This window comes from Typopeltis vanoorti, chromosome 23 (genome assembly GCF_054136105.1).
Source record: "Typopeltis vanoorti isolate ZY-2024b chromosome 23, IOZ_Tvanoo_1.0, whole genome shotgun sequence".
NCBI classification, from domain to species: Eukaryota; Metazoa; Arthropoda; class Arachnida; order Uropygi; family Thelyphonidae; genus Typopeltis; species Typopeltis vanoorti.
Genome location: NC_143571.1, coordinates 87,731,217 through 87,753,059, shown reverse-complemented (window position 1 = coordinate 87,753,059; position 21,843 = coordinate 87,731,217). Strand labels below are relative to the sequence as shown.

The 21,843-nt window shown below is 36.0% G+C and overlaps 1 protein-coding gene across 2 annotated transcripts in view; it reads right to left on the bottom strand.

The window, feature by feature from the left end:
• The window catches only part of LOC150094045 (uncharacterized), a 1,005,660-nt gene that overhangs the window by 102,941 nt on the left and 880,876 nt on the right, over window positions 1–21,843 (bottom strand). For both annotated transcript variants that reach the window (XM_090412663.1, XM_090412664.1), the window contains exon 34: window positions 9,335–9,457. In XM_090412663.1, the coding sequence (XP_090268789.1) occupies window positions 9,335–9,457 (123 nt within the window). The remainder of the gene's footprint in view (window positions 1–9,334; window positions 9,458–21,843) is intronic.

Below are 21,843 nucleotides of genomic sequence, written 5' to 3'. Positions count from 1 at the left end.
AGGCTGTGATAAGTTAGAAGTGGGTGAATCATAGCAGCAGCTATTGAGTATTGGCGATAGGCTTTGCTTGTCGACTAATGGTGACACTGCGATGCGTATACAAAAGCAATGTGATGTATGTATGTATATGCTGGGGACAAAGTTAAATTAGAGAATTTTTAATAATAATTTTTGCCGTCGTAAGTCAAGGACTACCTGTATATATAAAAAACTGCTAAAAATAGAAAAAAAATCCTTAGCCCATCCATGGTCTAAAATGTACTATAGGTTTGCCAATAATCTTTTGTGGGCAGGAGCAACATAAAAAAAAAAAAATTAATTAATCAAAGTAGATCATCTTAAACAAAGGTAAACTATGGCTCTGGTTCTATCTCTGGCCATTTCTGTCATCTCTTTGAAGCTTGATAATTGTGACATTTCCTTCAGAGACTGTAGCCAAGTTCTTCTTGGTCTACCTCTTGTCTTCCTCTAACAATTCCATTGAAGACTATATTTGATAATCTTTGAAAGGACATTCTCTGGAGGTGTCCAAACCATCTTAACTAATGTTTAAGAATTATAGGTATGATATCTTCTCTATTGTTTAATTTGTGTTTGACTTGTTCATTTGTTTTGTGTTCTGACCAGTGAGTCTTATTTATTTTTCTTAAGCATTTCATTTTGAATTCTCTGATTTCTGTGTTTCTTTCTGATTGAGTGTCCAATTCTTGGTTCCATATGTTACTGTAGGTATAATAATGGTTTTATATTGTTTTAGTTTGAGGCTTTTTGAAATATTCCTCCATATTTTGTTTAACTTATCTATATTAGACCATCCTTTGTTAAGTCTGTATTTTACAGTTTCTGTGTTCTTCATCTGCATGTGATTGATCTGAGCATGAATTTGTATTTTGAAAAAAATCCCTTTTTCTTTTCCTTTTAATCTAATTGTTATTATTCTTGAACCATTGTGATTCTAAGTTTAAGATGATGGGCGTTATCCTCTCTTCCTGAGTAAAACAGTTTTCCATTCTTCAAAATTTACCACACTTTCTCCTAGTCAGTGTGTTTCAGAAATATCTATTATATCCCACTTGATCCTCTTTAGCTCTTTCTCCATCAACTTGGTCTTTCGGTGTTTAAGAAGAGTCCTTACAATAAGGATTATTAGGAGAAGAAAAAAAAAGAATGAATTTGAAAACACTAGTTAAATCTTGGAGACTAACTGGAAGACTCTGGGGAAAAAAAAACATTATCCCATTCAGCCAGAGGGGCATATGAAGTTGACTCCAAGAACAGAAAAACCCAAACTCCACGATAGCCTTAGAAAGTTCTAGAAAAGAAGAAAGCACATCAAAACTCTTAAGTAAGTAAGTCAGTTCTGACAGAATACAGAAAAAGATGTATGAAAACAAAGCAGTGGATATAAGCAGCTAAACAAAAATTCATAGGAAAACTTCAAGAATACAGAACATAAATATGAGGAAGGTGACAGAATGTTTTAAATTGTCAAAAAGCTTAAGAGAAAGGAATACTGTAAAAGGAAGCAGAGATGACAAAGGTGACAAGAAAACTAAAGGTGAAGATATTATGCATGTCTGGAGTAAATCGTTTGAAAAACAGTTAAAAAAAAAAAAGGAGGAGGCAGAACTGTGATAAAAAATATTTAACAGGTATGTAGTCAGGAGTACATAATAATACTTCAGGTACAAAAAGCCATAAAAAAAATCTAAAATGTGTGGAAAGGCAGCTGGAATGATATTTGACCAGAAATGTTCAAATATGGCATAAAAGCTGCACTGCACATTCAAAAGACCTGGCTAGAAGGTGAAATGTAGAGTAGAATTCTCATGGTACCAATTTATGAAAAAAATAAAAATTTCAATGACTCATTAATGTAAGATTTAGAAAAGCATATGTCAGAAGCGTTTAAGAAAAAATATGTGGGAAACACAGTTGCAGAAGAACAAGCTGGGCTTAGGCCAAATAGGGGTTTTCAGGATTTGATTTTCACTTTAAGACAAACAGGTGAGAAAGCATGGAGATATATCAAGATCTATATTTAAGTATTGTGAATATGCAGGGGGAAAAATAGTGTATGACAAGGTGCTGAGATAAAAGCTGTTCAAAATGCCAGAATTATATGGTGTGAATAGGACTTCATGCTTAACAATACAGTCTATATTTAAATTATAATCCAGCAGTTATCATGGAAGGAAATACAGCAAGATAGTTTGATGAAAAATCAGGTGTACACTGTATCATCTGTAGGGAAAGTGGCAAAAACCTGACATCAAAATTGGAGATGTCAACCTCAACTCTTCTTGTTATGCTGATGATGTTATAATTCTACATTCCTGCTACAAAAGGATACCTTCCTTGGAGGCCTAAGGTGGCAAATGACGTTTGCTCTCCAGAGCAGAGATCCTGGTTCCTGTCCTCCCCGCCTCCCTTCTTCTCCATGCAGTTTAAATGATACCCTTCAAGGGCATGCGAAACGTACCTAGAGATCCAAAGCTTCCTCCATTTTGAGGGTATATCAGTTAAAATGGTGGTGCTACAGGTCTGCTGCCAGACAGTGCATGAGCCCAAAACTGTCAGTGATGGGTCAGGAAGATTCCTGGTCAACTGGTGCATAATCCAGCTGCCACATACCTGTCAGGTCATGCCTGGAGAAGTATGAACAGTGGCGTGTGGAGGCACAGTCATGCCACATTATGGCACTGGCAACTCTCTGTGTGGCCAGTTTTGAGTTTCCACTGTCACTGTCCATAAGATTTTCCATAAATTCATGAATGAACTTATAACGAATCTTATAAATGATGACAGTGACACCACGACAAGAATAAACCTCCCTCATAAACTAATCCCAATAAAATACATGCCTGATCAAAATATACAACCCTGCCAGAATCTCCACAATGAAAACCCATTTTAACACCACTTGACTAGTATCCTTGGCATTAATATCAACATAAATGATGTTCACCATCACTTGTAGCCATCCAGATCACACATCTTACTCTTGACAGAAACCCAGACTGTAGCGACATCTGCTACTGTATGCCCTTGTGACAAAAGGAATCATGAAATGTGTAATTTGGACATTTAAGGTGGATAAGAACTAGAGAATGACTAATTTAGAATCCCCATCTTCCTTGGCAAACTCAACATCCACAATTTCAACTGGTTTCCTTTTCTGACAACAGCAACTAAGCAGGATGGAAGTCTCTGATATAAGCAATGACCTAATGCAAATTGTAATTATAATGCAATCTTCACTCTCCCGATAGTCTTCATCTGGATCTCTTTTTAACCCATTCTCCTTTCCAATACACCACTGAGGTCACCTCTCTGCTTGGTACTCTTCTTTGATACACAAAGTGTATCAAAGCAACTTACTGAAGGCAGCTTGAAGTAAATGCAAAACAGTCATTGGCAGATCCAAATCTGATTACATGAAGGCCAACATCAAATGTTCAAATGGAAGCTGTGCCTTCTGGTTCTTGGCTAAGGTCATTGGGTGGAACTTCTGCTTGTCTGCACTTTCACCTCTCTCTCTCTCTCTTTCTTATCCTGATGGTATCACTGTTATTTCATCCAAAGATAAAGCTATCCCTTAGCATTATCTTTTTTCAACAAAAAGACACAAGAAAATTACTAAATAAATTGGATATTGAAAAGCCTTCTGGTCCTGATGGCATCTCTCCAGCTGTTCTCAAACACTGTATTCCAGAACTAATACTTGTCCAGTATCATCTCTACAATTTTTACACATAACTGGTAGTTATTCCAATGTGTGGAATCAATTATATATCCAGTTTAATACCCCACCTTATGATGCTGTACTCTACAACAATCTGCTCATACCATGCTGTAGTCACTCACACACGGCAGTTTTAGCAATATGACACTTTTGTAAATCAATCAATGCACAGTTTCCATCAACTATTTATTTATGACATTATTGCTTACTATATCTCTTTGTGTTTTGGTGTTTTGCTGTGAATTATAAAGTGTTTATATTTTTGTTAACAATAGCAGATAAAATTCCAACTAAGAGTGTTGTTGCTTTCACTGAAAAGAAGATACATAAAACATAAACCTATTAAATTATATATTAAGAATAAAATTTGGTGATGATTGGGTATCAATCACTCAGATAGGCCACAACTAAACCTACATTACACTACCTGTTGTTAAAGTTGTTTAAAAACAAAGATTCTTAGTGAAGTGAAAAGTGCTAGGCTAGTTAATACTAGCAGTTATCTGCAAAAGTGACAATCTTACTGCCACAATGGAAAAACCAAACTGGTTGGCATATTCCCTTAAGCCAAGCTTTTCAGAATAACTTTTTGTGTAAATTATTCTAAATCTTTTGTTTACATGATGTACATAAAGCATTATTTACACTATATATGATGTAAAGAAATACTTTATGCATCAGTACACATCTACAATTAAGGGAGGAGGATGTGGAAAGGCAGTAATTTGCTATATGACAGTGGTCTGGAACCTAATGTGTTGTATGACCAGAGTATGTCTGTATAAACTACCAACCAATTGCCATCATTCTAGTCCTCTCAAAAATAACTGAGAAAGTAGCCAACTTCTCCACTACCTAGAGGTACACCAATTAAATCAGTGGCCACCAGTATGGATTCCACCATTCAAGATCCACAACTGACCTCTTAGCTTACATCACCTATCTGGTGTGATCCTTAACATTTCCAGAACTTTTGATCCTGTATGGAATCGGGGTGTGCTAGACATACTGTCATCCTTTGGCCTACCCACCAGCCTCTGTAATTCAGTAGCCAGCTTTCTCTTTAGTTGCTGCCTATCTGCCATGGTGGATGACTCTCTCTCTTCAAGCTTCACTGCCACTGAAGGAGTGCTTCAGGGCTCCGGCCCATACATAGAGGACCCACTCATAATCACCAGTAGCCCTATTTGCAGCTTTGGAGAAGATAGTACTCTTCATTTATTCTAATCATTTGAAAAACTGCAGTGCTGAAATATTCCAAACTTCAAGATCACCTACAATTCACAGCCATCTATTGCACAAAACACTGATCAAGGTACTTCCTTGATCAGTGTTTTGTGGCCAACTACAATGCCATCAAAATAGTCTTGCCTTTTCTTTCATAAAAGACATGTCAGCTCACCAGACAGGATCAGATCTCTCTCTCTCTCTGCTTGGACTAGCATTTACCTTCAGTCTCTCCTGGTATTAACACATCACATCAATAACTTCTTCAACATTCGAAAAACCCTAGCCATTCTCTTTATTATTATTATTATTCAGACCTCATGGAGTTTCAAAGACTCATCGTGGGAGGTCCCTCCTAGGAAGCACAATGTCTATCATACCACTCCTTAAACTTATTGACTGTTCTCACTCTCACCACTCTATCAGGCAATGCATTCCATGGTTCAACCACCCTCCATGCAAAGAAACCACTCCTCACCCTCTTGTTCACAGTTTCCTTTTGTAACTTCCAGGGATGGCCCCTTGTCATCACTCCTTCCCGCTGCTCAACCAAGCGAAAGAACTCCTCAGTGTCAACCCTGTAACCACCTCTCAACAGTTTAAAAGTCTCAATCATATCACCTCTTCTTCTTCTATCCACCAAACTCTGCAGTCCACATTCCCTCAGCCGGTTATGAGGACCGGCTGAGGGAATGTGGACAGTCCTGAAATCATCTTTGTTATTCACCTTTGTACCCTATCCACAGTTAATTTATCCCCTTCAAATCCTGGTGACCAAATCTGAGAACAATAGTCTAATTGTGGTCTGATCAGAGTCTTATACAATGGAATGATAACTCTTTTATCTCTGCAGATCAGCGTCCTTCTCATTATTGCAGCAATCCTCTGTGTTACCTTAACCACCTTTGTGATATGTCCCCTAAATTTCAGGTTTCTATCAATCATCAATCCCCAGATCTCTTGTCTCCCCTACTTCCTCCAGTATACCTCCAATAGAGTATGCAGCATTCCATCGATGTGTCCCAAACCTCAAGACTTTACATTTTGGCTGCATTAAACCGAAATCCCCATTCATTTGCCCATCTGTCTAGCTTATTCAAATCCTCTTGCAGGGCTACCACATCTGCACTATTACTAATAACCCTTCCCAGCTTTGCATCATCCAAAAACAAATGAATATTCCTCTGCAATCCACTGACAATGTCATTGATATAAAGGTTAAACAATATAGGTCCCAGTATGGGACTTTCTTGAAATGTTGCCTGTGGAAAGCAATTTGGCTCATAGATGATTCCTCTCTTCCAGATTTCGACCTCTTTTATTTCAACCTCCACAGATGCAACGTTTCAGCAGTGTCTATTCCACAGGTACTTCTAAGGTCACTCCTCCATTGAACTGGCAACCATCATTACTCCAATTTGTTGCATCTGTTAATACAAGAACAGCAGCTGCACAGAATCCGTTTTCAGAATCCAGTACAAGTTTGGAGATTCCTTAACTAAACTGAATAACTGCTGTAACAAATATGGCATAAAAATCAGCAATAAAAGCAGGAATATTGAAAACATCAGCTGAATCCTGAATGGAGAACTTAGAGAACAAGTCAATTTAAGTACAGTTTTAGAGAAGATGGTAAATTAGCAAACTTGGTATGGTGGAAAGTAAAATGAATAAATTCATATGAAATAAGACAGAAATTAGTCAAAATGCTAAACTAGCTGTATATGCAAAACAGTGTTCAAACTAATTTTAACATAAGGATTTGAGAGCTGGTTAACAGTTGATCAAAGATTAGAGACAATGGATTTCAGAGGAGTAAATAGATGGCATTAATGCCACAAACATTAAAAATGAAGATAAAAGGAAGAAATTGGACACTATTAGCATTCATGAATATGTAAAACTGATCTCTGGTGGAATGAAAAACTTGCTTTACTAATTTCTCATCTTTCTCATTTCTGATTATGTGATAATATAAGTGACAATGCAGGTGAATCAATGCAGCTAGAAGTACCTTAGAAGGCAGAAATATAAGCTCGGACAAGATTAGGGTCCTGGCAGCTAAGGTAAATTTAGTCCAATAGGCAGTTGGTAATAATGTAAATGTTTTTTGTAGTACTATCATAACTTTCTATACAGCCCCTTAAGAGTAGATATCAAGAAAATGATGCTTATGATGGTGGGATCTGTTCAACTGGGTTTCCTGGGGATAAGAAGGCTAACAGGATTCAAAAGCAAGTGACCAAGATAGTGAATAGGCTATGAACACTCCCTATGAGAAAGATTGAGGGTTTTTGAGTTGCAGAGGTAGATGATAGAAGGAAAAGAGGGGATATGATAGAAACAGAGGAAATTTTTCAATATTTACCTAGAGAATAAGGGGCAATTTCTGGAAAATGAATAAGAGTGTAGTTAACAACAGTGTGAGGACTAGATCTTTTTATTTATTTTATGCTTGGAGAGTAGTGAATGAATGGAATGTGTTGCTAGAGTCTGCTTTGAGTGTTTTGATGGTTAATGAATTCAAAGAGAGGTATGAGAGATATTGCATGGATAGCATGATGAGTCTTTGGACTCCATGAAGGTTTCCCTGTAGGAATAATATGCAAACAAAGAAACAAATTCAGATATAATTAAAAATTACTATAATCTTAGAAAATTAACAGCTCAAGTAACATAGACCATCGTATTATCATACGACTAGCATATTATGAATTTAAAATCTGTTCTAGGCAATAACAAATTGCTATTCACAACTATTGCTCCAAATCAGTATTTCATAACTTCTTGGTATGTGATCAAAAGAATACATTATGTCAGTCAAGCAAGACTTTCGCACAGTTAAAAACTAGAGAAAATAGTTTCATCTTCCAGATGAAAAGCAAAAGGAGATTAAAAAATTCTTCACATCATATAATCAAGGCTGATTTCATATAGAAAACAAGTAACAACAGGAAACAATACACACATCACAGTGATTTATTGTTATTATTATTAAGAGAGACCTCCAGGGAGCCAGGGACTCATCAAGGGAGGTCACATAATACACAAACCAGCTATCATACTTATTCTTGAATTCATTCACACTGCTTGCACACACCACATTCAATGGCAATCCATTCCAATCATGCATGTTCCTATAAGAGAAAAATCTAGCCACCATCCCTTTCTTAGCAGTATTCATTCTCAGCTTCCAAGGATGCCCTCTTGTCCTTTCCCCACCCTCCATAAAATGAAAACTTCCATCAACTGAAATCCTGTATGATCCTTACAGAAGTTTATAAGTCTCAATCATATCATCCCCTTTCTCCTGTTTGCTAGTACCTGTAGTCTACAAATTCTCAATCAGTTCTCATAATCAGTATTCCATAATCCTGATATCATTTTTAATACTCTCTCCACTGTATCAGAATCACAATGGAAACCAGCCCTGCACACAATAGTCCAAGTGAGGTCTTAATAAGGTCTTGTAATGAGACAAAATGACATCCTTAATTTAGAATGATGTCCCAGGACTTCACTTCCTGAATATTCATTAAACTTAATCATATCTTATGTATTGAACAAGAAACATAAGTTGATATCTGCATAAACAACTTCAATGAATTGCATTAAATATAAATACATGCTAACCACTCGGCCAGCTAGGCTGGCTGGCCAAGTGGTTAACGTGCCTGCTCTTCAGTCAAGAGACTGTGGATTCAAATCCCGCCGTGGGCATGGGTGTTTGTGATTGTCTGTGGAAATACTAGTGGTGGTGGTGGTCGGTGGTAGATGGCGCTGGTGTAGTTGCAGTCAATTGGTGGATTGTGAGTGATGGAAGCAGAGTTGTAGAGTAGATGCCCTCCCTCAATGAGTCTTTGGACTCCCTGGAGGTGACAAATAATAATAATAATAAAAATAAAGAGTTACTTTCAAGAGACTGATGTCTTTATGGTCCTATCTCACTAGTCCTGTAAGGAACAACATAAAAATCCTGTGTAGCTGTTCCTCCAGTTACAAAGAATCAATTAAGGGATTTGAATTCTTCTGTAATGATTATAACTGATTAGCATTTTCACAAATACAAGCTTCGGATGAGATTTTTGTTAGTTTGATATAGAAGTTAGTTTGTTATAATGGCAACAGCTACAATGAGAGTTAACTGCAGTAGGAAAAAAGAACAACTCTGAACAACTTTAGCTTCTAATACTATAAGAAGTAAAAATTCAAGATTACACAAATTAATTTCAGTTGCAATTAACTTCATTATAAATCAAACAATTTATCTGCCTTTAAAACAGTAAACAAAGTGCCACATAAGAAATTTACTAAGCAAATTTGTGGAACTAGAAGACTAAGAATATATGAAAATTATCTTACCAAGGACAGAACTGTTGATACTGATATTACAGGACATTCTGGCAAGGGTGGTAAACTTAGAGTAGTTAAAATATTATACACTTGGTTGTTTTCCATTTCTTTCATCTGGTTTTCTATGCTTTGCTGCAAAATTAAAAAAAAAAAAAGAGTTTCTGAAATAAGTTTTGAAAGTCTTCAGACAATTATATTCACATTATACAGAAATACTTTTAGTCAAAACTAATTTCATATTGGGCATTTAAACATGGATATGACCTTATTATTTGCAAATAAGTGATGAAAAAAAAATTCCAAGTGACGATACAATTCAAATATAGAAATAATTCTGCTTACAATCAGAGATTACAGATGAATAAGCCTTTTAGCGAGGAAGAGTTTTAGTTTTAGGAAGAGATAGAAGTCAGAGGGAGCCAAATCTGGGGAATAGGGTGGATGTTCCAACAATGCAAAAATAAAATTTAGATTAAAACAATAGAAGGCTACAAATATCTCATATGCACATTTATCAGAAAAAAAGTGGACTGATTCAGACATGGCAAGTCTGTATTTTTTGTGTTCATGTATTTATCTTAAATAAATTATAGACAAATGCAGAGAATTTCATCTGGAAATATATTGCATTTATTGATCATATAATGAAAATTGAAAATGTTATAAGAGAAAAGCTTTAGCAGTTCATTAAAAAAGCACTCTATTCAAAGTCTTTATCAATGAACAAAATCATTTTAAATTTTGGCTGTGACCATTTCAAAGAAATAACTAATAATCAAGAAGTAAATCAAGGAGTTGCTGCTTATGTCCATATCTATTTAGCATACATATGGGGATGATCTGAAAAGTTCTTGGCCTAACAATGAAAAATTGAATTTATAATTTCAAAATTATTTTTATTTTTCAACATAATCTCAATTAAGACTAATACATTTATTCCAGTGATGCTCCAGCACCATTATCCCATCCCTGTAGTGGTTCTCATTAAGATCTGCAAAATACCCCTCTACAGCTGTAATCACCTGCTGATTCAAAGAAAAACGCTGACCAGCAAGGAAGAGTTTTAGTTTTGGAAAGAGATAGAAGTCAGAGAGCCAAATCTGGGAAATAGGGTGGATGTTCGAACAATTCATAGTGCAAATCCCTTAATTTTCCCATTGCCAAAACACCTTTGTGGGCAGGTGCATTGTCCTGATGAAAGATGATTTTTTTCTTCTGCAAACCGGGTCTTTTCTCATGGATTTTTTCATCTAGTCTGGTTAAAAGATTGGAATAATATTCCCCAGTTATTGTTTTAACCTTTTCAAGATAATTACTAAACAAAATGCCTTTAGCATCCCAAAATACCGATGCCATGACCTTTCCTGCTGATTGAACCAACTTTGTCTTCTTTGATGCTGAACAACTGGCTTCTGTCCACTGTTTTGACTACTGTTTGAATTCTGGTATGTAATGGTGAATCCAAGTTTCATCCATAGTAATAAATCAATGCACAAAATCAGTTTTATTTTTGTTAAAACACTCCAAGCATTGTTCAGAGATTATCATGAGAGTGCGTTTTTGATCTGCTGTGAGCAAGCATGGCACTCATCTTGCGCAAAGCTTTTTCATTTGCAATTCTTCGTGAAAAATATATCCTATACATTCTTTTGAAATGCCTATAGTCTCAGCAATTTCACGCACTTTGACTCACCGGTCATCCAATACCATATTGTGCAGTCGATCAATGATTTCTGGTGTTGTTACACTTTTTGGATGTTTTCCTTCACGTGGATCATCTTCAAGGCTGGTACGGCCACGTTTAAACTTGGCAGCCCATTTTTTAATTGTCGAAAATGAAGGAGAAGAGAGCCCATAAATTTTTATGAACTTCGAATGAATTTCTTTTGGAGTTAAACCTTCTTTTACAAAGAATTTTATAACTGCACAATACTCAATTTTATCAATTTCAAGGGATACAGACAACACTTTTACTTCTGACAGCTGTATAAAACAAACTACAGTAAACCCTCGATTTAATGGACAAAATTTCCAGTCCATATGTCACATGAGAAAATTAACACTGTGTTAATTTTAAAATGCTTTTAACCAAGATTTGCTTATAATTAAATAAACAGGTTATTTTTTGTTATTAATTTCCTGTAATTTTTAACAAATTTTGGCAAATAGCCCATCATATGTTGGAAAAACACTGTAGTAATTTAGCCAACACAAATGAATCACCGCTCATAAAACCTGTTTGGCGAATGATTAGCACATGATCACACCAATCGCGCTGTAATTGGTTATTTTGTCGTGTGCCATGACTTTCTGCGGCAGTTTTAACGCATGCTGGCCGATGTTCCAACGTGCGCTAAGCCACACCCAGTAGTGTGCATTTGTTTACTCGCAGTGAATGGTTTATGTACATGCACATTTTATAGACCTATTCAATATAAATTTAAAATTAGATATGTATGAACGATAAAACACATCTTAGTAATCACCTTAAAATATGGACAAACGGAAAAGAGTTAATTTAATGTTAAATCAAAAATTGTAAGTCATACAAAAATTTCTACATAAGTAAAAATATGTAAATTAGCTAATTTGTCAATTTTTTAACATACGCATTTGGATGCGTATGTTAAAAAATATCAAGGTCCGTTATATCGAGGTTTTATTGTACTTGATAGAATGACTTTCAATTTCACATGGATGCTTATGACAGATGTACCAAATTAGAAAAAAAAAATCGTGCCGATAATGTTGCCATCTATGGTCAAGGCCGATAACTTTTCAGACCACCCTCATATATCTACAAAGATGACAACATATCATCATGGGGGTGAAAATATATAATACTATCATTAAAGTTGAATTATAGAATTTATATTAATAAAATGTTTGTTGCAGATGATCAAAATGAAACACTCAAAAAAATAATTTTTTAAGTTACAGTAACATTATAAAGACTATATGATACAAGCATTACAATTCCTTAAACTGAAGTGATCACTTTTTACCAGAAATGTGATGACAGCCTTAGGTTTGGATGGTTATTCATAATTGTGCTTATGATATAAACACACAAAATAACAAAATTACTCAATAAAATATTTTATTAATTTAATAAATATTTTATTTATTTGGAATAAAAAAATATTCTAAACCAGAATCAGCAGAAAACAAATGACAACTGTGGTAAGACAAATAGCAATAATTGTTGATGCAATAATGTAATTATTATTATTTTTATTATTATTATTACGTGACACCTCCAGGGAGTCCAATGCCTGATCAAGGGAGGGCATCTACTCTATAATTCTATCTCCACTAACTACACCAAAGCCATCTACTGCCTACCACTAGTATTTTCACAGACAATCATAAACATCCAAGCCCACAGCAGGATTCGAACCCTGCCACTTGGCCAGCAATTATTATTATTATTATTATTAGAGGGTGCTGTGTAAGCATACGAACAGGCGCATGGTAATATCGCTGCCATGGTTTTTTATAGTTTTAAAGTGGTTCCAACTCCTGTTTTTAATTTGAAAGTGTTCCCAAGTAACTCTATCAGTCATGAAGAAGACAGTGATATAAAATTCACCAAAATCGGCTAAGAAGAAACCAAATTTTGAAGTGTTGAAAAGTGAACAGAGAGGACCGTGGTCAACAACGAGCAAAGAACAAAGGATGTCGCCATCTTTACAATCACGCCACAATTGTTCAAGGGAAAAAAGGTGAGTTATGAAGTGTATCAAATGCCTGGAGGATTTATCATCCGATGAAAATCAAATAACCTGTAAGAAATGCAATAGGATTCCACACTTAAAATGTGCTGGCTTTTCAGAAACAACCTGGCAACGTAAAACCAATGCAGCACGCGAGGAATGGCAGTGTGTAATCTCCAGGAGGAACAAAGAAACACACCTAAGGCAGCCACCTAACGCAGCCGATTATACCAGAAGCAAAATCAGATGACGAACTGAAAAGACAAAAAAAAAATGCAGGTGAGTCCTATAATTTCAACTCTTTAAATATACTAATAGAAAACGGTCTAGAGACTATAAAAGCCAGCTTAGTAGATCTTGTGCAAGAACTCTTCGACAAACAGAACGAACAAATAACAAAAAAAAATCTAGTGAATATGAAGATTTGGTCAAATATAATAATTTAGCAGTGATAGAAGTGTTGCAAACTAAAAGACATCAAAATCGGCATTAATGCACTAAATGACAGGCAACACAATTTGATGAAAGAAACATCCGAACTCTGTCAAGAACTTCATTCTCTAAAACAACAACACGAACGTTTAAATCAGCAACAACATAAAGAAGATCTTATCATAAACGGCCTTCCTGAAACTGCACCTACAGAAAACCTCAGACGTAGTTTTAAAATTAGGCTAAGCAATTGGCATCCCTCTACAGCTTAACGACATTCAGACTGTAAATCGGATTCCTAGGAAGAGCAAAAAACAAGGCTTGCCATGACCTGCACCAGTCATAATTCATCTTACAAGCAGGTCCACAAGAGACAATCTCATAAAAGCCAGCAGACAGAAAAAAACCATTTGCCAAGGACTTGAACGCATTGCAAGACAACACACCAATCTTCCTATCCGAAGATTTAACACCATTCAACCAGAATCTGTTGTACCACGCAAAAAAAGCAAAAACAGAAAAAAATTACCAATTTTTGTGGATCAGAGATGCCAAGATATTCTTGAGGAAGTCACAAACTTCAAAACCGATACAAATTAAAAGCTAAGAAGACAGAAAGGCTGCCACAGTGAAAAAAAACAAAAAAAAAACAAGTCTCCTAATTAGGTCAAAAAGAAGACCACAATAAAAATGAATCTGAACCACCAAGACAGATGCAATAACACCAGAACATACCAGCAATTTCACTTTGATCAGACCTTTCAGATCATTCATTTGACCTCCCAAACATCAGCCTACTTCTAACACAGCAATCAAATCAATAATAAAAAAAAAAAAAATACATATATCTAACCAGTGTCATCCTCAGATAAGCTCATTAAAAAGCTTCGAGGATGCAAGCAGAGACATTACATCTCAACTGAGATCAACAACAAAAAAAGAATTATTTATTACATTGAAGTGCAGTACTTATAGCAGTTAAAAACATTAAAAAGCAAAAATTATAAAATATATATAACTTACTGTTATACTACAAATGCTGTTAAAAAATGAAACTTTATTCAATTGCAAACTATAAATTACCATCAATAGTAACTATCATTAACGCATTTTAGAATACAACAAACGGAAAAATTTGTATGAAATTCACTGTAAAAAAAAATATATATATATATATATATGCTCTGTAAGATGATAAATAAAATGTTATTACAGAATAAAATAAACAATGCGACACCTCCAGGGAGTCCAAAGACTCATCGAGGGAGGACACCTACTCCACAACTACACCAACGGCATCTACCACCCGCCACCACCACTAGTAGTTCCACAGACAATCACATCACAATCACAATTAATGCAGAAAAATAAAATTCAAACTATAACTGAAAAGGAATTAATGTCCTATCAAGGGATAAAAAAATGAAATAAAAAAAAGGAAGAAGGCAGCTGTGCCGTACAGAAGCTACGATAGATCTCAGAGACTATTTTTAAATAAGCAACAGCTAAGAAACCTTCCACTAAGTATGACTGTATCAGTTTGTCTAATATCCAGGAAACATCAAACTATATGTGGTCTCAGAATGACCTTCTCCTAGATTTTAGACAATCTGTTACAGTTATACTTAATGGGAAGTTTCATTGCTATTGTTGATTTTAAAAATAGTCTCACAGACGTATAGCAGCTTATGTGTATCATAGCTGCCTTCTTCCATTTAATTCAGTGTGAACAAGTATCCAGAGAATGGCCTGACCATCTGACTTGCTACACAGATGATCATAAATATAGTTATGTTCTTCAATGCAGATGTTAGAAGATCTACCAGACTGTGCAAGGTAAGCAAACTGCAAGCACAAAGAAATTTCCACAGCTCATGATGAGGATGATCATTACTAAATGGCAGTTGCTAGTAAGATGCAAGTTTTGGAAGTGGCTTGAAGATTTAAGAACTTTATCTATCTTTTCTGGTGTAATATGGAAATATGAGATGGGAATGGATTTGTTATCTTGTGTGTGTATGTGACATGTAGGATGGATAACAGCATGTAATATTTCGTAGTCAACAGCTAAAACTGTGTTTCCAAGATAATTGAGTTCTGTGGCAATTGCTGCATTTTTAAAAAATACTCAGAGTTTATAAGTGACCTGAAGATACCATGCTTGTTGACATAACTTGCACACTTAAGTACTTTTCTGTATATGTAACAGATACATACTGGAAATAACTTGAAGAGAAAACGATAATGTTAAAAGTATTTTTACTCAGTTATATTATAAATTGGAGATGCCAAGAAATAACATTCTTGGTTTCATCCTATATCCAAGAGTAAGCAAACAAAGTTTGAGTGTGAAGTAACTTCATGATTGGGCTGCTTGTATATAAAGGCTAATAACTTCACATTAACTGCCTTAGTATCACAGAATGCAATGCACATATCCTTACGGATAAGTATAATGCTATGCATTACAGAAATGACCACTACCTAGACCCAGAAGTAATACCCATGGCTGAAGTAATGTAGAAGTCAAACTTCCATATACAAGTAGTCAAAAGTTCATCATTATCAAATTCCTGCAATGTACCCTCAAGGGGGGGTTATAGGACATGACAGTACAACATGAAAATTTTACATCATTACTAACTTCCTATCTACAATTTTCCCCCCAAATCAGTCTGTTACCTGTCAAGACTCCAATATTATCAGATCTTATATTTCTATCATCTAATGCACTTTTTACCATATTCAATACATCTATATCCTGGTCTTCCTCTGGGTCTTTTTCCTGCCAACCTGGCTGAGAACACTTGTTTTGCTAATCTTTCCTTGCCCATTCTGTTCAAGTGACCATGCCACCTGAGATTAGCTCTGCTAACACATTCCTGGATGCTGACAATATGAAGTTCTTTCCTAATAACCTCGTTTTTAATATGATATTGCCATTGATGCCATCTGCTCATGCCCCTAATCATTCTCAGGATTTTCATATCTGCGGTCTCTTGACTTTGGTCAAGTGTTTTACTTCTAGCCCAGCTCTCAGATCCATAAGTTAAAACTGGTTTGAACACTGTCTTGTATACAGCTAATTTAGTATTCCGACTAATTTCTCTCTTATTCCATATAAATTTATTCATTTGACTTCCCACCATACCAGCTTTGCTGATTCTATTGTCTATTTCCATATTTAATTTACCATCTTCGCTAAAAATCGTGCCTAAGTAGTAGAAATTTTTCACTTGTTCTATAGGTTCTCCATTCACAATGTAGTTGATATTTTCAATGCTTCTGCCTATTTTCATTGCCTTTGTCTTGTTATTGCTGACCTTCACATGCCATATCTATTACAATATTTATTCAATTTAGTCAGGGAATTTTGTAGACTTGTAGCGGATTTATTTAGAAGTATAACATCGTAAGCATAAAGCAAAGAGCTGACATTAACATTTCTAATTTTGATATCAGATTTAATACCAATTTCCTTCATATTGTGATTCATATAGATAACGAATAACAGAGGGGTTAATATACATCCTTGTCTAACACTAGATTTAACATTAAACCATCTTCCTGTACTTACTTCAATTCAAACTGCTAGCTTACAACTCAAATAAAGATAAAGTACTGCTTGACATAATGTTCTATTGACACCATATAACTGTAGCGTTTGGAATAGCTTCTCTCTTGGCACCTTGTCATATGCCATCTACAAAACTTAAATACATATCTTTGTTATATTCCCATGATTTCTCAACTATTTATCAAGTGAAGATCTGATCCTGGCAGCCTCTATTTGGCCTGAATCCAGCTGGTTCTTCACCAAGCTTTTCTTCCACAATCCTTCTCAATCGTTTCTCAAGTATACTTGCATAAATCTTGACAGGAACACTCAGAAGAGAAATACATCTGTAATTTTCACATTCAGTTTCATTTCCCCTGTTTTGATAAGGATACTAAGAGAGCTCTACTCCAATCATCCGCCCCTCTGTTCAAGCCCTCTGAACTATGCAGTGCAGCCACTGTAAGACTTTTATACCTCCATACTTGAGCATTTTTGGTCAAATGTCATCTGCTCCAGTTGCCTTTACACATTTCAGGCTTTTAATGGCTTTTTCTACTTCAAGTATGGGTATGTATTCCTGACTGTTGAGTGCTTTTTACCACTGTGCTACCTACTATTGCTTGTTTCATTTAGCAATTTTTCAAAGTAATTACTCCATAATTCAAGCATATTGTTTTCTCCAGTTTTTATGTCACATTTATCTCTCTAATTCCTTTTACAGCACTTTTTCTCCATTTCTGAGCTTTTTCAACAACCTCCAGAATATCTGGCCACCTTCTTGATATTTATTTTCTATGTTATTACCAAAGTCTTCTCATTACTTGTTTAGCTAGTTTTACATAGTGTTTAGATTTCTTATATTTGTCTCTGTATTCTCTAAGAGCACAAGCTGACTTATTTTCCTGGAACTTTTGATATGATTTCTTCTTTTCCTTCGCTGCCTCTTTAACTTCCTGTGTCCACAATGGAGTTCTGATTTTTCTATCATCCTTGCAGACAACCTCAGCACATGCCTCTTTGGCTGAATTGATCAACGTTTTTCTTCAGGATTTGCCACTAAATCTCCAAGGTTTGGTTCCTGTTCTGAAACTCTTTCATTTTTTCTTCAATAATCTTTGTGTATTTTAATCCACAGTCCATAGTCCACAGTTCACATTTGAGAGCTTCTCAACTTTTATTCGCTTCAAAACTTACATGTTCTTCTTTTCAATATGAAATTCAATTTTATCCTGCTCAAGAGTAAATAGTGATCACTTCCAATTTTAAATCCTCTGTACTCTCTCTAGCGTCCTGCTCCAGGGAGAAAATTTCACTATGAACAATAACATAGTCAATGAGACTTTTTTATCCCTTGCCTCTTCTTTGCATGTGAATTTGTGCACATTTTTTATGTTGGAACATTGTGTTAGTAATAACCAGTCCATGTCCTGAGCAGAAATCTAACAAGAATTTGCCATTATTATTAGCTTTGCTCTTTTCTCCAAATTTTCCCAAAATATTTTTGTATGTCTCACAATCATTTCCTACTCTGCTATTTAGATCCCCAACAAGGACCAACTTTTCATTTTTCATTGTGTCAGTGCTTTCTATAAAGCTTCAAAAAATTCCTCCACTTCTACCTTAGTAGAACCTTCTGTTGGACCATAGGCACAAATAAGTCTCATTGCCCAGTTCCCCATTCTGATATTTTCCCACATCACTCTACTTGAGACTGCCTGCCATTCAAGAAGATTAGTCTTGTATTTAGTGTTGAATACTATGGCTACTCCTTCTTTTACTTGATTGTATTCAAAAGATGGCATACTTTATTACTAGAATACTCTGGATTACAGATAGATGTTGAAAGTTTTATCACTTGGTTATACTATAAAGTGAGATGCCAAGAAATTTTATTTTTAGTTTCATCCTTTATCCAAGGGTAAGCAAACAAAGTTTGCACATGAAATAACTTCACAGGCTACTATGTGTTGCATTATGGGAAAGTGAGGCAATTGATGCAAAATCATTAGCCTCTATATACGAACAGTCCAGGTATAAAGTTACTTTATGTGCAAACTTTGATGGCTTACATTTGGATAAAGGAATAAAGGATGAAGCAAAGAATATAATTTCTTGGCATCTTCAATTTATAGAAAATGATAATGAATCATTATGTAATCATGTAACCAGTGTGTCTAGGAAGGAAACACATTCTTTGCTAGTTTTTTTTCCTATGGTTAAGAGAATTTTTTGATGATGCCTGTTTAAAATGTGCTAAATGTGTTTCTAATATGTATAGGTCATGAGACCAAATAGTGAACACACTGCCCACACAACATTACCATACTGTTCGTTTGTGTACAGCAGTGTTAAATACATGTTTTTTTTTTTTTTTATAAATTCCATGCAGAAATTGTTTTGAGTGAAGAGGAGAGCCTACGAGAGTTCCATGTGGTTGTATTTTTTCCTTTCCTTAAAAAATAATCTGAGCTTGGTGAAATTAAAATAATTCAAATATAGTAGGCAGCAAATGTGGCTTGAAGGGTGCTACAAGCTTTGTAGCACATAATTCTGAGTCAGAGATTCCTTTAATCTTTACTAGATGACTAAGACTATGAATATCAACTGGGATAAGTTTCCAGTGACTGAAGAAGCATGGGCTCCAAAAGTATTTTGCTTTTTTTTAAATTATTATATATATCTGATCCACACATGAAAGGCCACAGGACCTATACCACATTAGTTCTGTGTGTGGGAAAGAGGAATAGAAGAAAGGAGGAGTCTGTTCACATTTTGCTTGAACAGCTGAGGGTTGTAATCTTTGGGAAAGGCAGAGTGGGAGAGGCTGCTCCAAAGGACAGAAGTAGATGGAATGAAAGAGGAGGCAGTGAAGTTGGTTGGGTGAGGTTCAATATGGACTGTAAAAGGGTGTTGGTTAGCAGTGGCTCTTGTTTTAATGATTTTGGAGAAGAGTGGAGGAATAATAGTGGCCAATTCAGCAGAGCACTGTTCATGAAAGTATCTGTAGAAGCACAAGGCAGAAACTGAACGTCTTGTAAGAGAAGGATCATTAATTAGCTGAACAACCCTCTTCTGGATAGAACTGTGCAAACTTAGAGAGAATCTTGGTGTACCACATCAAATATGGTATCAATATTCCATGGCTGGGTGAATTTGGGCTTTATATAGAGTTAGCACCTGGGAAGGTATGGCGCAATGTCTTATGCAAAAAAGTACACCAAGTTTTTTGGCGGCTGCAGAAGCTATAGTTGAAATGTGGTGGTGCCAGGAAAGATCAGAGGTGCAGGTCAGCCCAAGAAGAGAAATCTGATTGTGTTTGGATAACTCAATATTACTAGAGGTAAGGGGGAGGGGATGAGAGATCTTTCTTAAGAGAGATCAGACAGAACTGAGTTTTGGTGGCACTGAAGTTTACAAGGTTGTCCTTGTCCCACAAAGATACAGCTAGGAGATGTGAGTTGAGGTCACTGGTCATGGTAGATCTTGAGGATTCTAATACTTGAGCACTAAAAGGTTTGTCGAATGAAAATGAGGAATGGAATGTACTGACATCAGCAAAGTTATGGATAAGATTAGAAGTCTATGAGAGCAGATCATTTATATACAAAAGGGAGAGAGTGGGCGAAAGAACAGAACCTTGGGATACTCCTGCATTAGTGGGGAAATCTGAGCAGAGGAAACCATCCGCCATGACACATAGTGAACAATCAGTGAGAAAGATGGTGATCCACTTGCAGAGTGAGGAAGAAAGAGAACAGGATGGCAGTTTGTTAAGTAGGCCACTGTGCCAAACTCGATCATATTCCTTTAAAATGTCGAAATCAACCATGTGAGTTTCTCCAAATTTCTCTATGGCCTCAATCCAGAGGTGGGTGGTGAAAGCAAGAAGATCAGCAGTAGATCACAAGAAGTGAAATCCACACTGCTAGTCACTGATTAGTTGGTATGTCTCTGGTAGGTGGTTCAAAAGTTGGTCATTGATGACATTCTTCATAATTTTAGAGAGAACAGAAGTGAGAGCAATTGGATGGTAGCTCGTTGGTTGACTTTAATCACCTTTCTTTGGGAAGGGCTGGATGTAGACTTGTTTCCATGTTGTAGGATAGATGCCAGTTGAATAGGATAGACTGAACAGGAGATACAGAATAGGCGTTAGTTCTAGGGCACAATTTTTTAATTTTTTAAGTGGGATACCATCAGGACCAGATGCCTTGTTTGCATTCAGGTTATTAAGGATTCTTTGGATTCCTTTATGTTGGAGGACTATGGGAAGAGTGAAGGGGCCATTCTTGGTGGAGTGCAGGGAACTTTGCCCAAATCATCAATTTGGGAATTGGAAGAGAAGAGTGATGCCAGTAAGTTGGTCTTGTCTTTAGTTAAAGAAACTAGAGTACCATCTGGATGTGAGAGTAGTGAAAACCTGGGTGGACAGAAGTTGCACCCAATGGCCATGGCAAGGGACCAGAAGAGGCGATTACCATTTAGGTAGGAGATGAGTTTACAGCATTTGGTCCTTTCAAAGTCTGGCTTGAACTTGGTGATGATTCTTTTACAACTTTGCGAGCTGCAGTGTAGGCAGAGTCGGCATCTGGAGTTTTGGTCTTGAGCCATTCATGGTAAGCAGAGGTGTTTTTTCTTTTACAGCATCGGCACACTTCTTTTGAGAACCAAGGCCTGGACCATGAAGGATAAAAGCCTTTATTCCTGTGAGGATGATTTCTGTTATTCGGTCTGAGCAGGTGGTGTTATCATCATTATTATTATTAACATTTGCCCTCCATGGAGTCAGAGACTCATCATGGGAGGTACAT